At 39.8% G+C, this 23,661-nt stretch overlaps 1 protein-coding gene across 1 annotated transcript in view; it reads left to right on the top strand.

The window, feature by feature from the left end:
- SLC49A4 (solute carrier family 49 member 4) overlaps positions 1-17,772 on the top strand; it is a 58,378-nt gene extending 40,606 nt beyond the window's left edge. Inside the window, exons 7-9 of the mRNA XM_052676294.1 lie at positions 3,357-3,484; positions 12,773-12,955; positions 15,858-17,772. Coding sequence (XP_052532254.1) covers positions 3,357-3,484; positions 12,773-12,955; positions 15,858-15,973 — 427 coding nt within the window. The 3' untranslated portion in view covers positions 15,974-17,772. The remainder of the gene's footprint in view (positions 1-3,356; positions 3,485-12,772; positions 12,956-15,857) is intronic.
- The last annotated feature ends 5,889 nt before the right edge of the window (positions 17,773-23,661 follow it).

The raw sequence follows: 23,661 nt of genomic DNA, 5'->3' as shown, positions 1-23,661 counted from the left end.
ACCACCAATATTTCCCACTGATGTCCCTCATATTGTCATTCGAATGTCTCTCTGGCCCACCCTTCAGCCTAGGACAAGGCATCTTCGAAGTACACAATGCATAAAAATGTGAGGCTTTTCATCCTGACATTTTGCACACTGGCTAGCAGCTGTGGTGGAAGAGGAGGAAAAATCCCCTGACCTAGGGAGGAGAAACAGCTATGTCTCTCTGGTCCTCTCCAGATGAAGGCAGAAGGGCTTAGTCTGTCAAAACAAAGTTCACACCCTATTTTTTTCAAATCATTGAGAGCCAGAGCTCAGTATGAAGTATTGTTCTTAGAGAAGTAGATATTTAAAACTACCTGCTGTAAGTGATCTAGGTGCTCTAGCAGGTTACCTGATGGTAGCAGGTGCCATGCCAGCTTAATCCTTTCCATCATGGGTTCACCTCTCCTGAAAGTCAGGACACTGTTAGCCCTCACATTGCTAGCAGAGAATCTGCTGACTCGGTGCCAACATGCGAATCTCAATCTTTATGGTAAATTAATTTATTTAATACATTGTCCAGATTAAGTTTCAGGAAATGCTGACTATCTCCTTAACTGCTTCAAAATTGATTTCAAACCTCATTGAATGCCAGTACTTTGTAGCATCCAGAGATTTGCTTTTAGGTAAACTGAAAAACTAAAATATCAACAGTCTCTCTCCAAATATGTCTTTCTAAATCGGGCAATACATAGTTGAAATGGGAGGGTTTGCACACACACTGTGAGGGAGGGGGTGATTTGCCACTCATGATGGATGGCTCTCCCTCTTAGATCTATTCAGCATTTATCTTTGTAGGGCTGAATCAATGACGAGTCTGACTGTAATCTGCTGAAAGTTGTAATTAGGAAAATTAAGTAATGATTCTTGTCAAGGGTGACAAGCTGATGTATTTCAGTGTCAGAACTATGATTTACCAGGCAAGCAGCTCTCTCCTTTAACCACTCCTCAGGAAGCCAGATTTTTTTTTTCTATTACTTTTTTCCACTAATTTATCAAAGCAAAATTGGTACAGTTTAGGAATCTGCCCTTTACATTTTTGGCAATGCAGATTCTACTATTTAAAACAGTAACAATCTGAGGCTCATACTGGAGCACTTGTTCCTGCACATACACAGTAGGTGTAGATCATCTGTATTTAAAGTTGTGCCCAGTTTGGAAACACATCTATCTCATTTTTGAAATGGTATGAATTTTCCTCAGCACAATACATAAATCTACCTACTGCTGTCCCAATAGACATGAACTTCAGATGTACTTGGCTCATTTGTGTGATGCATTTTTCTAATTGAAAAGCTCGGGTTATTCTGGGCAGCTGGCAGCTTTTGAATGACACTGGCTTGAAGAGAGGCAACGTTGAAGAGGCGTGTTTATATTATTGCATGGCAACTTAAATCTATCCCCTTTCCCCCAAAATTTTCTGTCCACATTTGCTAATGACTCATTTCTGAGGTTTTGTCATTCACAGCTCAATCTTTCTTTCTGCTTTTAACCTGCAGTGTTAGTCAAAATGCTGAAACTTTATGACATGGTGATAATTTCCTTAGCAACAGACAATGTTGTCAGCAACACAGGTTTGTGACTTTAGCTATAGGATCCAGTCTAGGCTGATTTTCTGGGTTACAGGAGGCTGCTACCAACGGTAGGCTGAGAGATCTGCGTCCTGGGAGTGATAAGAGAAAGCGTATGCCATCTGTCCTGGTGCACCTACTTCTTCAGCAGATGTAGACATTCCAGTACATGCTAGATGGTGAAGAAGGATGGCGGGGATAGAGGGAACAGTGATTTTGTCTGCTAACAGAAAAAGCAGGGAGTCTTTGGGGAAGAAGTCTGAAATTGACACGTTGAGAAGCTTTTAAAATTGCTGATTTTGACCTTAGTGATCTTGAAGAATAATTAAAGAAACTGACAAACTACTGTGACAACTACAGTGATCCTGACTGCTGGATTTGAACTGTCAGAAAAACGCAACACAAACAGCTAGCCTCTGACTATTGGGATTAATGCATAAGCCACTTAACACTGCAGTAGTAAACTTTTAAGATTATATACAGCATTGATCTCCCTCTACTGCTTATTGAATTACTTGCTTCTAAATTTGATGTGGAAGTAAAGCTCAGGGAGAATCAAAATAAGAGGAAAGAAGTGATAATTTTTGCAGGTGTCATTACTTGTATATCGCTTTATGGTTTGTAAAGAGCTAGGATTCCTAGCCTTCAAAATGTAGCATTCATGTGTTACATCAAGTAGGCTGTATGGTATCTGCCTGTGAAGTGACTCTTAACCAAGGCAGAAAGGACAATTTGTTTGCTGTGAACCAGCCTAGGTGGATTGTGCTGCCATCAGCCTAATAGAAGTAGACAAGAAGTGCAGAATATGTTCTTTTGACATATGTCCAGCCCAAAGTCATATTCCTAACCTACAGAAAATTACTAGTGGGGAAATAACATTGCCTTTTCTTTTTTAGTATCCAAGTTGAAATCCCTTTGGAAAAGAGCATTAGTACTGATAATTACAGTATGTGAGTGCTGCTCAGATGCATGATGTCATCTTGGAAGAAAAATGAAAAAAGATGAGGAAAAAAGCAATTGAACCATCTCCTGGTGTAAAGATCATGTTTACCTATATGTAGGTGTATAGTATACAACAGTGGGACAGGTGTGTAGATGGGGATGGCACAAAGACTTATGGTGTCTGGAACATTTCAACCCAAAACAGCCACTGGCAGAGTGACTGTGTGTGAAAAGTTCCTGCTTTGCCTGAGCCATTGAGAGCTCCATCACCAATTTCTTTGAGGATCAGAAATTTTTCCACCTAGGGATTCTAGTACAGGGAGTTGTGTTGTTTCCCATAGGAATGAGTCTTGAAAGTTAACTATGTCTTGAATGAAATGCATCAGCCTACTCATATGTTAATTGTGCAGTGAGTCTGCCAAGGGAGACTGGCAAACACTGGCAAAACAGCAGTGCAAGTATTGGTGTGATGTTATGTCCAACAAATGCAGGAGGAAAAAAAAATCCTCCCTACATACCAAGTATTTTCAGCTGATGCCTTGTTTTGATTGTTATTTTGTGACAGCTAGAAAATCTATGGCACTTCATCCTGACAGCTAGAAATATCACCATTCTATAAAAAGCATTTACTTTTATTTCTGAGTGTGAGAAATGATTTTTAATTTGTTTTTATGGTTTCCAAAAGGTTTAATGAGAATTTACTGAATTAATTGCCAACCATCATGTTTAAGTAATGTGAAAATTAGCATTTGTACTGCTCTGATCTGTGGGTTGTTTTTTTTTTCTTTTTGTTTTTTGTTTGTTTTTTTTTTTTTTTAGATTTGCAGATTTTATTAGGGGCATGCTGAAATTTATTCTGCTGCTGCTTTTATCTGGAGCAACGTTAGCATCAACCTGGTTCACTCTCACCTGTCTAACTAGTATCACCCATCTGCCTTTAACCACAGGTATTGACAATAACTTTAATTTGTATTATTTATAGTCTGTATTGCAGACGTATGCTTGCATTAAATCAAATATGTAATAAGTTGGTCAGGTATCTTTAGCTGTAGGTAATTTTACCAAGAGCAAAAGAAAAGGCTTGGAAAATCCTTCTTTATTCTCTAAAAAATTTTTAAGTTGCTTCATACAAGGATTACGACCGAACAATAATTAGTAGAGTAACCTGGACTACACATTTCAGATTTATTTTGGGACTGAATACTTTTCTTCTGCTGCTGTTTAGGAGTAACAGTGGTTCATATACAATAATAGATAATAATCCTGTGAATGGAAGTAGTGTTGCATATAATAAGAAATAGTGACGTGTCTGGGAATGTAGGGCTTTGAAACTTGCGTTAATGCTTGGAAACATGCTGCAGTTTAAACTAAGGTGAGCCATGGTATCTTCAGCTGTCGCTACAATATGCTTCCTCCCCCCCTCTACTGGTAGTATCTTTGTGCGGGTTCAGGGGACAACTCCAGCCCCAAATTTACTCATCCTTCCCATCAGAAGGATGGGAAATAGCTGTTGGCAGAAGTGGATGAAAAGATCAGAGTTGTACTCATGTTTCCAGTTGATTGGACCCGTATTTGAAAATCAGCACTGCTTTTTTCTTTTTTTTTAATCTGTTCTGCACCTTCCTATCTGCACCAAAGGGTTGATATAGCCTTAATTCCAGGGCCTGCATCCAGCAGAATAATGAGTTATAGTAAAACTAAACCATGAAAATTTAAAAACCATGTTTTTTTTCTTCCCTGTATTTAATAAAGAGGTTGTTATGGAAAGTATTACATAAAATATTCCTTTATTCAAATTAAATTTTACTTTTAGTAAATGTTCTTGGCACGTTGCGTGTGTCATAACTATAAACCAGGAGTGGGAATGGCAAGTTGAAATACATGATCAGTTCAGGAGAGAATTTCACCCTCTGGATGGTGATTGGTCAGATTCATGAGTTATCTTGTGATTTCAACTTTCTTCAAAATTTTTTTCTCAGAAGTAAAACGTAGTAAATAAATCAGACTTCATGGTGGTTGTCATAACGAATGACTACACTTTTCTTCTCCATGCCATAAAAGCTCTTACTTTTTTGTGCTTGTCTGCTTCATTGCTACAAGCCTGCAGTAATGTAAATTTGTACAGTAACTCTATCCTCTGAATTGATATAACAAGCCAAATGTCCCTTCAAGTCTATGCATAAGAATGAAGCAGAGAGGTTTTCAGGAGGTGAAAGTCATTACAGATGTATTTGCCAATGATCCAAAACAAAACCCAACTCTGATTTACTTTTTTTTTTTTTTTTGTCAAATTGCTCAGCATGCAGGGATTCCTACTTGTCCAGAGCATATTTGTGCATTACTGTCATTACTGTGCTGTTTTTTGTTAGGTTAGTCTTGTTTTTGTTAGGTCTGCCACTGTCAAGGCATAAGAGCATATTGGGATATTTAGCACATCATGTGAAGTGTGCTGAACTTAACATCCCATGATAAAAATGCAGAAACTGAATTCTTTTCATGCATGTTTGTTCTAAAATGAGTAGTTCCTTAAATTGAATTGTAAATTATCTTTAGGGTTTTTCACTCTGTAGTGTTCATACACATTTCCCTGGAAACGTGGAACTCTTTCCTGTAAAACAGAGGATTATTTTGAATAGAAATGCCATCAGTGTGATGCATACCTCTGGAAAAAGAGTCACAATCACAGAATTGTAGGGCTTGGAAGGGACCTCCAGAGATCATCGAGTCCAACCCCCCTGCCAAAGCAGGTTCCCTACACCAGGTCGCACAGTCTGCTAGGCCAGTAGGCATTAGGCATCAAGGCCTGATGTATAACCACCAAATTGTTTCTTTTTTTATTCCTTTGTTGTAATGTTTAAACTTCATAGATAATTTGGGGAGGTTTTGTATCAGCTTTTTCTGCTTAAGTTTATAAAATAGATGTAATGTGCCTGTTTATATTAGATCCTCATACACGAGAAAGCAATGGCATATCTTTATGAAATACAGTGTTATGGCTGAAAACACACAAGCTATTTAAGCTAATTTATGGAACTTCATGCTAGATTATTCCTCAACATAATGATGCGGTACGATGATGACCTGTGCGTTCCACAGTAATTGGGAGAAATGGTACATTTGAATTGATTTTGATGAGCTTCTTTCTTCTTTTTTTTTTTTTTTGTTGTTGTTGTTTTTCTTCTTTTAATTAAAAATTGAGATGTAGAGTGTATCAGCCAAAATATTAGAGATCTACTGCCGGCCATTGTCTGCCTGCTTTCTGAAGTGGTTTGAGATAGCTGCCTAGGATAGAGGTCATTCTGCATACCTGGTGGACCAGTGTTGACAGTGGCCTTCCAGGTAGTTGTCCTCTGAGTGTTCTTCTATGGTTGGAAGCTGGGAAAAACAAAACTCATCATGGCAGAGTTTTTTGTTTGTCTGTACATTTTTGTGATTGTTTGTAGTAAAATCTCTATAATTGCTTCCTGCCTCAGAGCTACTTTGCAGGCCTTGCTGAAGACCTGCTGTAACACAGGGATCAGTATGTTACTGAGGGCAACAGGATGTGATGAAGCCAAAGAGGTGGAAGTAAGGCTCTTTGGCTTCTTTCAGTCCTGTGGCAAAGAACTCCAGTGTTTGGCTTGGCAATCATACTTGTCATGGAATCTTATTCAGATGCTGAGGCAGAGCAAAGCAGGGTTCAGAGCTGACTGTAGAGAGAACTTGTGTATCTTTGTTCTTGTAAGGATACTTTGCCTTCCAGCATGCTAGCTTCCATTTTGTGAGAGGTTCTCTCTCTGATGTTGTTCTCTTGAACAGATCAGTGTTTGCCGTATAAAATCACAGGCATTGCCATTTTCAGCAGTGTCTGGAGACTCCTGAAATACCCAGATGACCTGGTGGAGTGCTGGTGCATTTTAATGACAGGTCACTGGGTGTGATGAGGAAGCACGATACCTCATGGGTGTCTTTATACTGGTCAAGGTGTTAGTGAGAGCTTCAGCGTAGAGATGAAGGCAGGTTCATCTCAGCTGATAGCTGATTGATCTACAGGTAATGTTTGCATCCATAGGTGGGCCTTGCCAGTGATTTCACCAAGTCCAAAAATAGTGTTTTCCTTTAGTAAGGGGGTATTGCATAGCACATATACTTGTTCCCCTTTCTGAAAACCTTTTCCTGTTCTCTCATCTGGTCTCCAGACTATTTCCTTACCCATCTATGTTTGCAGGCAGGCAGGCTTTTGAAATGCTGAAACGAAAAGAGAGTTTGGCTGATTATTCATCCGAAAAGAAGGGGATGGAAATATCTAATGACTATTTTTGTTTTCCAAAAACAAACAAAAAACCTCTTTTAATCAATATACTTTGTAGCACTTGTAGTAATATCTAATTTAAAGACTGGAGGAGGAATTGTATTTGAGAAAACAGACACAGCAAAGAGTTTCATCCTGCACTTGTTTGTATAACACACTCCTAATTCCTTATAAATAGGCACAACATCATCTAAAGATCTCCTATAAAAATGTAATTACTTAGAATGGAGACCTTTAATGTAGATATTAAAAATCAATGACTGCTTTGTGTTTCCTTTAAATTATACTGTTTAACATTGTTTGCATTGTATAATACGTGCACTGCTTTGCATTATCATGAAGAGTTTTTCCTCCTGCCACAGGATGAGACAAGTTTTATCTCAGTTGCTGACTTCTGAATATATCTCCCAAAGACTTTAGGGAAGGTGTATTTGGAGTCTTGTGTGTGAGCCATAACAGACCCATAACTGCCAGTGTGGAGAAAAAGAAAGCAAGGCAATAATAACAATGCCATCATAGCTGCTGTATCTTCTATCACGAACACCTCTCATCAGCTAATTATAGCCCTTAAAAATCCTTCATTCTGAAATTAGTTTTTGTTTTAAGCAAGAATTGTCTTCTGAATTTTCTTTTAAGAAATTTCAGTGTATATTGTTTGCATTTTTCAGCTAGTTTCAAAGACCGTTTTATATAGACATTGGGTATTAAAATAGTTTTCTCTGTTGAATTCCCAATGCAGCTGCTGATCTCTCTTTCTCTGTGCCAAGCCCATTGTTAGTTTGCTTTGTACCGAACTTCATTATGTGAATTTATGTACAAAGGGAAGCTTTGACCCCAAATAATTGTGTAACGCATTGTAATGCCAGTTTCAGTATCTTGTCACTTTGTGTAGCTGGTAGTATCTCTGGATACAAATGCCAGCATTTTCTAAAACTTGATATGCAGTGCTGGTTGCTTGCAGCTCAGATGGAATGTTTTCAGCCTAGCATATCAAGAATATTCTAATATTTATGAGCACATTCAGCAGAATTCTGCTTTACAAGATCTTTACTGGTGCTGCTTGGCAGATACCCTGAATACTGTGGCAACTCTGTGAGTTGATTACTATATTTAGGTTAAGCAGTCTAAGCATTATTTTTCAGGTTCAGCAGATTGAACATTATAAACACATCTGTCTCCCCATCCTCATCTGCGAAGCACAGTATTGAGAAAGAGGAATATTAGTTATGTAATACTGATTGTTTCATTATTTGAGTTTAATTTCTTTACTATAAACAAGACATACTATGCCTTGCTGCCTCAAAGGATAAAATAGGCCTGAAAACATGGAAACTGAGGTTTTTTTTTTATTTCTAGCTTCAGCCTGTTGCTTATGGCTCTGAGTAAGTCTCTAGGTAGGTCTTATTACTTCCCTCCTGTTGTACTTTTCCAACTTGTAAGTTTGCAGTAATGACCTTTGTATTCCTGATGGGGGGTGATGATCACTCACCAGTTTCTTCTGGGGTTTTTTTTGTTGTTTTTTTTTTTGTTTTTTTATAAAGCAAATACTCTGCTTTCCAAGCAAGTACTACTTGCTTTTCTCTTGGCAAGTATATTGAACAAATGCAATTTGATCAAATTTTTGTTTACTTTTATGGCTATATCATGAGATAAGAATTTGATCAACGCATGCTGGAATAGAGATTTATGCAATGAGACACATTGACGTTATAAATACAGAGTATAGAGACATCTTTCTACTAGTTTTGTGTTTCTTTTGTTATTGTTTTTTTCTTTTTTTTTTGTTGTTCCTATAAGTGATTTATAATAAAAATTGCTGTTTTACCTTGGGGCAGTCACATTTCTCATGGAAGGCAACTTCTGCAATGTCTATTCTTAACGTTGCCAATAGCAAGGATTAAGTTACGGAGAAGATTCTCTTCACTTTAACAGACTTGAGGGAGTTTGATAGGAACTAACTTTGACTTGTTTAGCTCAATTGTGAAAATACTGAACTCCACGAAGTATTTATCCGCATAAGGCATTATCCTTTCATTTTGTCATTTGGGATGCTATTATAACCAACAGTAACAAAATGCCCCGGATCTCCGTAGGCTTCACTTAAATTGTATGCTATGCCCACGAGGAATGTTAAGTTGTATTTACTTTCCTGTTGATTTATATGAAGTTTGTGCAAGTCTTATCTCAGTTTGTCTGAGAACTATTGCAAAATGTGCAGTATTCAAGAGTTCTGTCAAAGGACTTTGGAAGAAGATGCTTCTTTGTACTCAATACTATGCTAGTGTCTGCATTTCTCTAGCAAATGTATCTGTGAAATACTTTTTTAAAAAATGAAATGGTAATATTTCTTATTGTTTGTTGGAAACCGTCCAAGTTGCATGTGCCAACAGAACGATAAAACCATTTAGACTGGTGGAGATCCTTCCATTAATTTAATTTAGTTTTGGATTGAGCTTTGCAGTTGTAGATCAGTAGTGATGATGGTGTATTTTAAAGTGAAATTTGTGGATGTGTTTCAGAACATCCTGGGAAGTTCTGGGAATTTGTTTGAATGTCTGAGAGAGAAATGCAAGACACCTTCTGCTGTGTTGCAAGCTCATCCAGGAACAAACAAGTGGATGCTGTCACTTAAACCCTTTCCTCATTCTAACTCCTAATTTACTTTTTTCCATTATGAAGCTCTTGCCACAGCGGGTAGCTGGGAGGAAATAAAGTCTGTTTCTGGGTTACAGGCATTAATTTATCTTCCTGTAGCTAACAACTTGTGGTAGAGAGGAAGCTGAAATGGAACCTGATTACTTACAACTTTCTCCTTTTTGTGATAAGCCACTGTGGCAATATCAGTCCCAAATCACTGCCTCACTTCATCTAACAAGTAACATCTGTAGTGACATTATCATGACTCACTTTGTTCCTTGCTTTCTTACTGGCATTGCACCTCAAGCAGGAATACTGCATGGCTGAAAGACACTGGAGGCTCCTCCCAGGGTAGCTCCAGGCCAGTTCTTCTAAAGCAGCTGTGCTTTGGATAGGCATGTTGCTTTTCCTGCTCTGCTTTGCAGTGCTCAGTGTGTGAAATAGCTACCCAGATCTTTAAAATGTGACATTAATGGAAGTAGCCTAAAAAGAAACCTAGTCCAGTTCTGTTATTCATAGATGCCCACAGCTGCCACTGTCTCAGGTGCACACTTTTGCACATAGCTTCACAGGCAGTTAATTCCTTTTCCTAAGGAAAAGCAGGCTTTTTCATACTAATAGCATGACACAGTTCCCCGGAGGATGCTTCTGTCCAAACATGTGCTTACTAGTTGTTTGTCTTTGATAGGATTTAGAGCATAATATCATACTAGCTTCTTGGCAAATCATTTTTATTTATTTATTTATTTTTAATTTGTCAGCACTTTCATATCCTTATATTCATTTCCATTGACTGTCATCGAGATTGTCTTAATCGAAAAAACATTTCCTGTAAGTTCAGCAGCTGTTCTCCTACAGTATAAAATCCTGGTAGTTACATTCATTCTGTGCAAGGTCACTGCAGTAGGAAGGAAACAGTCACCATTAATAGGTGGTATTCTTCTTGCTGCAGTGCCTTGTTGCCCTTGAGCAGGAATGTTAGGTGTGAGCCACTCTGTGAAGGAAATGTCTGGAGATCCCCACAGTTTGGAGGCATGCCGCCTCCCTGGTCTGACTGCTGAAGTTTGAGGGAGAGCATGAGTCATGCTGCAGAGATGCTGTGAGCAGCCCCATTTCTGCTGCTGCTCATTGTAACAGCCAGCAGCTTCATGACTATTTCCACTGTTTGGTGTTAGAATATGGAATTCCTCTTTGCAATTACCTGGTTGTTGTTGTTTTGTTTATTTGTTTGTTTTTGCTTTTGGGAAAGTTCTGGATGTTTTCTAGAAGTTGCAAATAGTTATCTATGGATATCTTCAATTGAAGGTAACAAGTAGCAGATGTTCATTTGTCTTTAGAGATTCCTTGTATTTCATTGCCAACACAAGCCAACACAAATTTCCAATAGCTGAATTCCATGTTCAGATTTGCTGTGTACATCTGAAAGCAGTTACAGAGCAATAGAGCAATATGCACTAACACCCTCTTATTGGAGGTTAACAAAAGTTGTCTTTTTATTTTATTTTTTTTGACTTGCGACTCAGAACATTCTGGTATGTTTGGGGGAAAAAGAAAAAGCAGAGTGGCCAGCAGTCCCTCCTGAAGTTATGCCATCAATATCACCTTTCTGGCTGAGTCTTCTGTATTCTTTTTCTTGTCCAGGCAAATCCTCTGTAGAGAAAGCATTATGTCTCTGCGCCTTGCAAGCATACCACATCAAATGAAGGATCTGATAGAATCCCTTTCTGCTGTATCTTTTAATGCCTTGATCTCTTTTCCATGATTCTTCATATTTTAACAAATTGTGATGTTAGGCTTTTTTTTTTAAACTGGAAGTGTCTTGCTTCCTTACAGCTTTGCAGTTGGATGACTGAACAGTGCTTGACAAGATGAAGCAGAGATTTTTCAGTTCTCCTCTTTCTAAGACAGAAGAAAGCAAAATTAAACTGAAAATGCGTTGCCTACTTTATATAAGCATAGATATCTGTACAAGGGGGGAAAAGAACCTAAGAATTTAGTAGCATACTTCAGTGAGAAGATGCTATAAAAAGTTTTCCTATGACAATGCTTTTGCATCTGAAAAATAATACGCTTTACGCTATCTTGTCATTTTGGTGGAAACTTGAGAAATTAATTTCCTCACCTATATGCCTTCTCATTGTTTCCTTATACCTTACAATCATGGAATTGTAGAACGGTTTCTGTGTGGAAGGGACCTTTTAAGATCATCTAGTTCCAACCCCCTGCTATAGGCACCTCCCTCTAGACCAGGTTGCTCACAGCCCCATCCAGCCTGGCCTTGAATGCTTCCAGGGAGGGGGCATCCACAGCCTCACTGGGCAACATGTTCCAGTGTCTCACCAACCCTCACAGTACAGAATTTCTTTCTGATATCTAGTCTAAATCTATCCTGTTCCTCTTTCCATGTACCCTTGACCTTACACGTTATGTTTTCTTGACTGGTAACTCAGATCAGATTGCTGGTCCAGATGTCATCTTGTTTCCTAGACAGAACTTAGCAAACTTATTTCGATTTCTGAATTCAGTACTAAATTCTTCTGAGATTTTCTATTTTTCAGAAGTAAAGTGTTTGGCAGTGTTGGAAATCGTAGAACAAAATATCTGAAGGTACTGAAGAAACATCTGTGTTCTTCTGCTATTCACCCAAGACAAATAAGCTGTACAGTGGTGAAAAATATGCCTTATCAAATACATCCCATTCCTTCTAGGCACTGGGTGCCCTTCATTTCCTATTGAAGCCAAATGGGATTCAACATGTTGCCACTCAGGCTTTGATGAATACTAATGTCTTGTTATCTGCTAAATCATTGGTATTTATTGGTAAAATGGAAGCAAAATTAGTCCTGACCTTTAGGGCTAAGTCGGAAGGTTAATCTGTGTCCATTTCCAATTCAGAGCATTAATTGCTCCCTTCTCTAATTGTACACAGGACAATAGTTACTGTTCATTTCAGAGATAAATCAAACTGTAGGTGATGGTTTTCATTCATAATTCTGTGCTTATTTCTTCTTACAAATGAATTCTAAGTCACACAATGTCTCTTAACGGGTTCTGTTTAAAGCATCAACAATTAAAAAATAACAATTAAAAAACCTTTTTATAAAAAAAAAAAAAAGCCAACCAAACCACAGTGCATACTTTCAACCTAATACTAGTGGGACAGTGGGATGTGATGTAGTTTGTAATACACAAAGGATAAAAAAAAAGTTTGTGTTTTTGTTTGCTCAGATATTACTGTTCATGACAGCTCTGTATATGGGGAAAAACACCAGAGTGAAACTAATAGCTGTTTTTGTTTCTCTTACAGCCACACTGTATACATCCTGTATTTTGTTGGGCATATTTCTCAACAGCAGCATACCAATATTCTTTGAGCTCTTTGTGGAAACAGTCTACCCTGTTCCAGAAGGAATTACCTGTGGAGTTGTCACCTTTTTGAGTAATGTGTTTATGGGAGTGCTTTTGTTTTTCCTCACGTTTTACCACACAGGTAAGAAATATGAGTTACTTTGAAAATGTAATTCCCTGTGAAGACATACCCTTGTCAGTAAGGAGAGGAATTTGCATATACAATTTCTGTTAATAATCAAATGCATGAATCCCCTTTAGTAGCAAGGGAAAAGAACTTGAATTGTCCTTTTCTACATGCATGTTAATAAAAACAAAATGCTTTTTTTGTAAGAAGTATGTAGACATGTTCCACTTGAAATCTGGCTGTAACCAGAGCTCATCAAGATGCACAGTCATCATATTTTTGTAAATTTTTATTTAGATTTTTATGGATAAATATTCCTTTAGATAATCCAGTGGCCCAGTGAGGCAGAACAGTGTCTTGTTTGATATTTTCATCAGCATCTTCAGGTTTTCTCATCTCAGGAGTATTATTTGCTTCCTCATAATTTATAATCAGACTTCAAACTTGCTGTTTAATAGACTATAATAAATTCTTATTACTCTCCTATGACAAGATGAGCTGCTTAGTGAATGAGGGAGAGGCTGTGGATGTTGTTTACTTGTACTTCAGCAAAGCATCTGATGCTGTTTCCTGCTAGCTTTCTCCTGGAGATACTGATGTGGATGGCTTGGATGGATGAGTTGGATGGATGTTTTGTTTTGTAACTGAGAAGAGACTGGTAAATTTCAGAATGAAATGTGTTTGAAATTAAAGATTACAGTGCAGTGCTACTTTTCAACATGGCTTGTGTATCTTTCTGACAAGTAATTATATGTAGGTTAATGATTACATTCTGAATTACGTTCTGTGGACAAAAATTGAGAAAGAAGATTTTTTTTTTTCATACTTTTACTGAACTGCATTGTTGTAAAAAGTGGATTCTATCCACATCAGCCTCCGTGGTACAATGTTTACTCCTTACATCTTAAAGAATGCTTTTATGATTAATATTAATTGGTGTGAACTCTGTTCACATATATTATTATTTCCAACATTAAAACCTGAGCTGAAAAGGTGTTACAGAATATTCTGAGGATATTTTCAACATTTTTTCAGAGTAAGGTGTTCTGAAGTGCTTAAAAACCAAGGAATTGGGACACAATCTCTTGTAATATTTGCATACTCTTAATTTTCTGTGACTGAAGAATTGTGCTAGAGTGAATTTATTCCCTCATGAACAGGGTATTTCAGGCCATTTTATTCTCTAGCAGGTATACCTGAAATTAGTGTATTCACACCCTTGGAATCTTTTCCCTATTTCTCCAAAGGAGGGGGAAAAAGTTAACTGTGCTCAAGACGATCCATTCTCAGTGATGGAGTAACAGAAATGATCAAAATTACAGATGTTTGTGATCGCTGGAGGCAGTCAATGCTGGTGGATGCTATTGGCTCCTTTGATAAAGGAAAAATCCTTTAGAATTTAGATAACGATCTTAAATACTTGTTTTCCCTTTGAATCAAATACATCTTCTAATGACATCTAAGAAGCTTATGGGTAAACCAGAACTCAGTCAAATGTGTCGTGTTCACTCCTTGCTTTTAGGCCAAATAATCTTTCAGTAGTTTAAATTTTTATTTCTTCTCATACTGTGATGTTGCAAAGGCTGTGAAAGAATCGAGCAATAGGAACTTTCCAGTGCATTGAAGATTTTGGTCCATCTAATTTGGTTGAGAAGGGAAATTCCAACCTTCTGGAAACCTCAGCCTAATTTCTAATGCTGTGCTCTGAGACCAAAAGCCTCGGCTTCTGGATGTGGTTTCTTACAGGGAATTCCAAGTGAGAACCACAGAGAAATCAGCCTTTAGCTTTGTGTGATCCATATGTTAGCATGAAGCTCCAATGCTGTACCAAATTCTGTGTCGTAAAAGACATGAAGGGTTCAAGAGGAAAATATGGTCTTTCAGGTTATACAAGTTCAAGTATGTTTAACCTAATTAAGGAAGAGTATTGCTTCTCCCAGAAAATAGTAGCATAGCTTTTACCTGTGAACAATATTGTCTACTCCAAGCCTAGGAATATTTTATTAAGGTTTTCATTGCCTCACCAAATCTGTAAGTGTTGTGAGGAGAGGGGGTTGTGGGTTGTTGCTGGTTCTGAGAGCTTGGTTTCCCCAGCTTTGACTCTTGTCCTTTGCATTGGGTAGTATAAATTGTGCTTTGTCTTTTAGCAATGTAAAGTTTATGAAAGTAGCAGTGCTGAAGTCTTGATTATGATTAACTCAGACTCAGGGTGAGCTTAGCTTCTGTAAAAGTCAATAAACAATTTCAAAAAGAATGAAAATATTTTTTAGTAATATTTCATTATAACGTTGACAGATTTTAAGGAAAAGAGTCATACACTTACTTCTAAATGACACTGCTAAGTAGTACAAAATATCAGGCAGTAGTATTTCTTGAATGTGGAACGTATGTTTTTAGGAGCAGAATGTTGCAACTAACAGCTAAAAAGAGCCTGCTGAGCAGCAGTTAGTGCAACTACTCACAAGGTTCGTCTTTTGGAATTAGTTTTCCCTCCTCAGCCCACGTAGCAGGTTTGATTCAAAATCAAATCCTACTGCTTCTTATGCTTTTAATTTGTTTTAGTTTTTAATCTATAGGAATCAAAGAACTAATGAGTAGAGTGTTCAGAAGTGGTTTATTCTCCATTAGCAAGAATAGATTATTTTTTTTCCCCTCTTTCTGCATTGACGGGCTGGTAAGAAGCATTAGTGTTAGCTGGAGGCATTGGTTTTATATAAATGTATATAGAAGTCCACAGAGGAGTCCCATAGACCATGCTAACCATTTATTGATTGTGAAGCTGTCGAGATTTTGTTAAGAACGCAGCAATTTCCTTCAAACCCACCAGCCATGTTTCTAACTGACATTAGAAGCCTTACTAGCTTTAAACACGGAGCATGTTCAATAACTAAGATTGGTTCTGTCTTTTGCTTTCCAGAGTTCTCCTGGTTCAACTGGTGCCTCCCAGGATCATGTCTGCTCAGCCTGCTCCTCATCCTGTGCTTCCGGGAATCCTACGACAGACTCTATCTCGACGTCGTTGTCTCTGTTTGATAACACAGGACTGCTGACAGGTTGGGAGAGACTGAGTTGATTTTTACAGTCTGCACATCTGCCTGGATTTGCACAGCTAGCCAGAGGGGGGAAAAAAAATACAAGATATAATTGTGGCTTTATTAGTGAAGGTGAGGACAGGATGTTTCTTACATTCAAGCCCACTCAATTTGCATTCATTACAGGCAGATGAACGTGCAACTTGAGTGGTCATAAAGATGCCTGAAATGCACAAGAAGAATATATCTGATGTACAGTTTCCAGTGTCTGACCTGGGTTTCTCTATTTGAAGGCTGTTTTGTTCATGTAGCAGTGAGGTGTATGTTAGTGTGAGTGTGTGTGAGAGAGCCAACTCAAGGTAGTATGCACTGGGGTACTGGTAACTTTTGAGTCTTCTATCAGAATAGGAACAGTGAATAATCTCAAAAAAAAAAAAAAAAAAAAAAAAAAAAGGGAAAGGAGGACAAAAAAAGAGGAAAAATCTTTTTTTTTTTTTTAAAGATCTGTTTCCTAAATTGCCAGTCATTTATATACTGTATCCATTAAACAGTTAAGCTAAAATAATTTGGTGCTGTACACTACATTTACATTCTAATAAAATGATTTCTGATATAAGACACTGGTACCAGGGCTTTTAGCCATACTAAATAACAAAACAATCCTTGCAACATTGCTAGGTGTGTGTTTGTCACTCTGGTGCATGGATAATCCAAATGATAGCTGTAGCTGCCACTGAATGTGACTTGCACAACACTTGCCTCTGAAATACCACCATGGTTCTGTATGGACACACAGCATCTGTGGTACCTCAGAAGTTTACTGTAGAGTCATTTTTTGGTAAATTTTGCAGTTTTAAAGGCCGCCACTGTTTCACCTCTTCATGCTCCATCTCTAGTACTGCCTTTTGTTCTTTTCTACTGTGAAGACTTGTTCACACCGCTAAGTCCTGTTGGTGTGGATGTGGATTTGAGTCCTGGTCGTTCTCTTCTGATACTCTTAAGATATGCATGGTTTTTTAGGATTAGTTTACAATTGAGGGTGCCTAAGCAATACTGTTTGTTAATCCAAGTCTTTAAAATCACAGTTTCCTAAAATATGTTTATAGTTTGCTGGGGCACCCCGATAGCGAAATGACAATGAGAAATATCTCATGAGTTCTGGCATAACACGGAAACATAATGCCAGCTCTTTTTATCAGAACTAATTTGTGGTCATTGTGGCCCTTACTTGAACGTAAATATTGAAGACACTTGGAATAGTTTTTTAACTCAATTTTAAACTTGCTAATAATTTCTTAATTCTATTCTTATATTTCAGTTCATCATCATTTACAATATTCCCTGTATGTGTGTGCTGTGCTTTGTGTTAGGCGTGCGAGTGTGTCTGCATGTTTATATCTATGTATACACAAATATAACTTATATATATCTTATACATATCTTTATAAATATATATATGAGTTGTATAAGGGTATGTGTTTACATAGGTTTATTTTAAATATTCCTGTCTCTGGATGGTAGGTATGCCACTATTTGTAGCTAAACCAGTCACTGCCGTGAATGAAAATACACACGTGGGCTGTCTGTGACATGAATTTTCTTTTCATGGGGTGAATGACTTCCTACTGTAGCTGTTTTATAATACGGAGCGCATGCACGTGTTGGAGGAGGTTGGTGTGCAGAGTTCTGTGTCAATAGAAGTTTGAATCAAACGCCCTTTGCTCCTACGTGGGGCTCCTCTCTTTCTTGAGTGATACAGACACTGTAAACTCACTCAAATAAAACCTGATCTGAGCACTACCTTTCAGATGTGTATCCATTCATTCTCTTCTCATTTAGCAGAGAGGATACACCATTAATACCTTCAACTCAGGAGTGTATTTGTGCAGCAAAATAAAGCATGCTGTCTCATGGCAGCTGCTCTTATGTTTTCTGAGCAATGGATGCATTTACTATAGTAAGTAACAGAAAATTGACTTAGTTCATTGCCTGTACCGACTACTAAATGATCTTTTTTTCCCCTTGCAAGTGGATCTTTGCAGACAATGGAGCTGACCTATGTAGAGATAACTTAATCAATCTAACCATCATATTCAGAACCACCGGCATCTCCTTTTGTTGTTTTTCAGATGGATGGTATTAACCACCCTGCTTCTTTTTACTACTTTTCAGTGCCTGGAATGGTTTCAGTATCCAGTAGCTGCTGCTACCTATTGTCTCCTGAAAACTAGGATTGCTTGCCAAGAATTTGATTGGAGTTGCATTGTCATGGCAGAATTGCACCCGTGGATGGCTCTTCAGAGCTCTACTTCTGCAATTTACTGTAGCTATATTAAGATGAAAATTGTACCATTCAGGCACTGTCCCAAGTGACAGAGGTTTCTAATCTTTTTGCTGTCCAGACTATTTTGAGATGGAGGAGCACCTGAGGCAGCGTTCAGACTATAACCTCTTCCTCTTCTGTTCCAGAAAGCAGTGAACAATTCAAAATATTTGTCAGTGCTGCCAGATCCAGACTCTTACTGTCAGGGAGACTGGAGGTCTTGTTTTAAACCTTGTTGAGTGTTCTCCTGATTTGCTGCGAATTACTCACTCTTCTGAACTTTTGTAGAGTTTGTGCATCTGTCTTGGGCACTGTAATGTGTGGTCTTAATTACAGCTCTCAGTACCTCTGCACAGAAAACCGAACTGCTGCCCAGAGCTGAGCAGTGCAAAAAGACTGTTGGAGACCTGCTGTGCCTGCAGGCCTCAACCTGAATTCCCAGAACATCTGATGGAAATCGGATTGAAACCTGATGGAAATGGAGTGAACGCCAAAGGATGGCACTCACATGACTTCAAGTTGATGAGTACCCTGTATTCCAGACATGCAGTCTTCAGGTGCTGTGCTCTTATTAGAGTAGAAGTCTGGCTTGGAAGAGGAGGTGGGGACTGTGAATGTGCTTGCTGAGGTGTCTGATGGTCACCAACAACGGTAAGTCAGGACCAGCATCCTATGGCGGAGCAGTCCATTTTGTGTTAGTAACCCAACTGAAGCTTTGGGATTATTTCTTGGATATTTCTTATTTTTTCTATTTGCTTCTCTTAATGGCCCAGAAGAGCAATTTTACCCAGCAGTGCACAGCCCCCTAAAATACGCATAACTGTGGACATTTTATTTTGAAAATGCTGGGAAGGAGCACAGCGGTCATTCTCTTCTCTTTAACAGATCTTCATTTCAAGTAGTTATACTCTGGTCTGCTTCTTGTGTTTCTGTTTGCCTTACTAATAACTCTTAATTCGGTTCTGCTGGCTTTTTTATAGCTAGCTTTCATACTGCTAATGGGTTTAGTAGGAGCTGGCTCTGCTTATGCTGCTGTTTACTGTCTCTTTGTTGTTTTTACCCATGAATTTCCTTTTGAATCCATCACTTAGCCGAATTCCCTCCTGTTCCCCTGTGGCTGTGGCAGTGGCAATGCAGGGACTGTGGTGAAGAGCTCCCAACTCCTGCACTTGAGAAGTCAAATAGATAGGGCTTACGTGTGGTATGGACTTAGGTTCACAGCATCTGCTGAGTTATTCCAAACCATCCGTGGAAGAGGGACGTCTTCACCTTCACATGGGTTGGAAAATCCCATGCTGTGTCTGTAGCTCTAAGGGGACAGGCTGATGTGGGGGGGAGGGGTTTCTGTAGGGCCTTTCAGCATTACAGTACCTTGTGAGTTGATCAAATCCCTATAGAACGTGAAGTTTTGTGCTGAGAGAGCTGTTAATCTCTGGCTTATCCTATAGTAATGCATTGCCTAGACACTAAAATAAATAAACTGGATTGGTATTCATATTTTGGCTGTTACTGGGAAGGGAAGTGCTGTTCTGTGTGAGGATTGACTGGAATATGAGCAGGGATTATGCGGTGAGCACAATGGATTTAGCTGTCCTGCACTGCTCTGACAGCAGATTTTTAATTGTTAATCCTTATTTCTTACTTTAGATCACGTTCAAATGTCAATTAGCATCTGAAGGGAAAAAAGAAAAAAACAAAAGCACTCAGGGCTTATTTTATTAGATTTTCTTTGTTGTTGTAATAATGAATTCTGGTAATAATTTGGCAAGATTTGGTTACACCTGTATGGGTCTTGTATCAAGTATATGGATTTGGTGGTAGTGTTGCTGTTCCAAGTGTTCCTAAAGCACCAGGCTATGGCACATGCTTCTGACTGGATGCATGTGGGGCTGTGGTTGTTCCTGCTGTGAAGTTGGTGTCGGAGGCAGCTGAGAGTCTGCTCACTTCACCAGGGATCATCACTTCAGGGCATGGAGCCGGGTTCCGTGAGAGGCAGCAGACGCAGTGAAAATCAGATGTTGTCAATCTGCTTGTAATTTTTACAGTGTGTCTTTGAATGCAGATGAAACTAATAAATAGAGGAGGAAATGTAGTTTGGCCCAAAGTTTTGACAAGCAGCAAAAAGCAAATATTTGCACAGATGCTCTGGCTGCTGCCTTCCATTTGGGATCCTGGTATGTTAGGAGCATCTCGTGCTCAACCGAGTGCTTTGTTGGGCTTGGTCAGGGAGGTCAGTGGGAGAAAGGGATGTGCTGGATGGGCTGCCCTGAGCCCTGTGGCCTTCCGTCCTGAGCTGCACTCCTGCTGCGACCCACTTCACTCAGTTGGCATGCGTTTTACTTTTGTAATTTTTTAAAATGAGTTAATATAACTTTATTTTAGGGCAAATTCTACTTTTTGTATGTGATGTTCTGATGTGAAATACTTTTTATTTTGCAGAAAATAATGTTTAAGCCACCATGTACCTGTCAGCGTAACACACCCTCTGTATTGTTTAACACTGGAATCTCGCCGTGATGTGCGTGTCTCTTTACATGCTGCTTGTTGCACATTAAAGAAGTCACTCAGCTGTGCTGCCATCAGTGTTCATTAATTCATATGGCTCCCTGAGGGAATCACTTATTTCTGCTATAAAATCAATGAAAAGTACTGCAGGTACCGCTGCACAGTGGAGCATCCTCAGTGTGAAGGGCTGAGCTCCATCCCTGGGGGCAGAGATCACCTTCTGGTTCTGGTTTCCTTTCTCAAGATGCTGGGAGCCGTCTGGTTTGCTATTTTGGAAGGGCCACCCTTCATCATCCCTTTGCTCGTGTTTATTCTTCACCTGATGGAAACAAGACCCAACTGGGATCCGTGTTTATGTTCTAGGACTGGCTCTTCAATAACATCCCAGCCACGGACAAGTTTAAAATAGCATCACCTCCTCTCAGTGTCGGGAAGAGCTCTGTCAGCCTCGGTGGTGGGGAGGAGCTGGGCCCAGCTATTCTTAGCAGCAACCTCTTTCCAGCCTATATATGGGAGCTGGAGGCCACACTGCTCCCAGGCGCATTTATTGCCTCGGTGCTGCAGCAGTCTGTGCTGAAGGGATCAGGGCCAGGGTGTGGCTCAGACCTGAGCTGGCAAGCCCTCTCTGCTCAGCCTTGTTCAGGGAGATGTTTTGCCTGCTTTTTATTTAATCTTTCCAGCCATTGGCATCTGCCACGTGGCCACCCCACAGCATGAGGAGGTCCCAGTACAAGTGAAGCCAACAGCAATATGAGCATGTAAATGGGGTGCAGCAAAAAGAGAATTTCCGTGAAGAGCCCTATGAAAAATTTGTGGTTGCTAAGAAATGTTGAAAGCAGAAAACAATAACGTGGCTGCTGCCAGAGCAATAAGAGCGCATCGGTGCTTTGCCTCATGCGCAGCGCTTGCTTGTGACAGTAAATTAAGTACTGCAGAGATGGGGATGATTTTCTCCGTGGCCACTGATGCTTCACATCACAGAAATATCAAACGGTGCTGCTGGAGGTGGTTCATTACCCGGTGTAGAGAAGCGGAGCACTCTGCAGTTCCCCCAGCAGTGGGCAATGGCTGTGGGCTCTGTGGTTCTCCCCATGTCTGATGACTGGAAGGCACTGCTTGTCCTCACCTCAGTGCTGGGAGTGAGGTGAGGTGGTTGTGGTGGGGCTTTGGTGTTTGGAAGTGGAGTGGGGCAGTCCTGAAAGCTGCCTTGCTGTGATTAACCTGAAGCTTGGCTGCTAAGCAGAGTGCAGTGACAATTCCACATGAGTGAAGTTCTATGAATGAACTAAAGAAAACACATCAAAATGCATTTCAGCTGTTAGCAAAACAGCATTTTTAATGACTCTCCAAAGCCTTTGGTAATTGAGCTATGTGTTTGAGAGCATGCAGTCTTGCACGTACACTGGAGAGGGAGAAGCCCTGGGAACTGTGCAGGAAGGAGTTTGTGGGCTGGGGCCTCTGACCAGAAGTTTGGGATGGACAACATGGGAGCAAGGTCAGATGCAGAACCCCCTGGAGCCATCCCATAGACCTGTGGGCACTGTGAGTGTCATTACAGACCTCTTCGACTGCCACAGCTGTCCCTACAGGAAGCAGAGGCAGGACTCGGGGGCCTCTTCAGCGGAGGACACCAGGTTGGTCTGCACAGTTTGTTGATAATGTCATTTGGTGCTAACACACCTTTACTCACCCATTTTGCAGTGGTTACAAAGCACTCAGCAGAGTTCCCTGTTTGGGGGTGGGGGTGTGGGGAAGAGGGAAACAGCAAAAGGGATTTATGCAGAGGGACAGGGTGTGTGTGGGGGGGTGATCTTCTACCCCCAGAGCATTTCTGGCAGGGTGCTTGGAGGGCACGTAGAAATGGAGTGCACTGAGCCTTCTGTTTTCTCCTTTGTTGGTGTTCTTCGTGCTCAGCCCCAAGCAGCCCTGTGCTGGGACATTCTACAGCTGCTGCTCCAAGCAAAGCCTCTGCACTGAATGTGGAGCACCCCTGCTTCCTACACTGGTAAGAACTTGAAAACTAAACTGGTACAGCTGGGATGTGGAGTGATGGTGGGAGAGCAAACTGTGCCAGGGCTGCAAGTGAAGCTGTTATGTTAATGAATCAAATTATCACCTAGGAAAAAATGTTGTGGTAGACAGATTTCAAGGAAATTGAAAGTGGGCTCCGACGTGCTGCTTTGCTCTAATTGTGCGCAGAGGTGTCTCGCTACAAAACAAAACCATTCAGAAGTGCCCCCTCTGTGTTTTGGTGCAAACTGGATAAAAAAATCAATCATCTTATTCACAGCAAGTTTATTTTTACTGATCTTGTGCCTCTCAATTACTTTTTAATGGTCTGCATTGAAAAGAAATTCCTGTATGCACACTTGAGAACATGAAAACACCCAAATGATAGCTTATGATTTAGTAGGATTAAAGTATTATGTATGCAGGTGCAGCACGTTTCAGGTTATTAGTAATCCAATCTATTTTTTATGACATTATGGTGTAATTTTCTGTATAAAACTTCAATATAAGTCTCGAGCTGCATCGGAACATAAACTAAAATGTTCCTGACTCTGTCACTTTTCATGGTCTTTACTTTGATTAATAAATGCAAGCGGAGCTATAACATCCCGCAGTGAGAGGCCGTGATCATCCTTCAATCAGAGCGTGTCCCCCCTGATTTCTGGAACCCTTTGCATCTCAGTGCAGGGGATGAGGAGCAGCTGCAGCATGCCCAGCCTGCAACGGCTGCATGCCCTGTTCCCCTTGTCCCCAAGTCTGGTATCTGCACTTGGGGTGAGTTTTGCTCTCGCCCCATTGGGCGCCTCATGCAGAAAGCAGCTCCCCACACAGGGAAATAACCCACAAGCAAG

The sequence above is a fragment of the Tympanuchus pallidicinctus genome, unplaced genomic scaffold, assembly GCF_026119805.1.
Source record: "Tympanuchus pallidicinctus isolate F22 unplaced genomic scaffold, pur_lepc_1.0 scaffold15, whole genome shotgun sequence".
Classification (NCBI taxonomy): Eukaryota; Metazoa; Chordata; class Aves; order Galliformes; family Phasianidae; genus Tympanuchus; species Tympanuchus pallidicinctus.
Note: the sequence above shows the minus strand (reverse complement) of the source record. Positions and strands in the feature narration are given on the sequence as shown.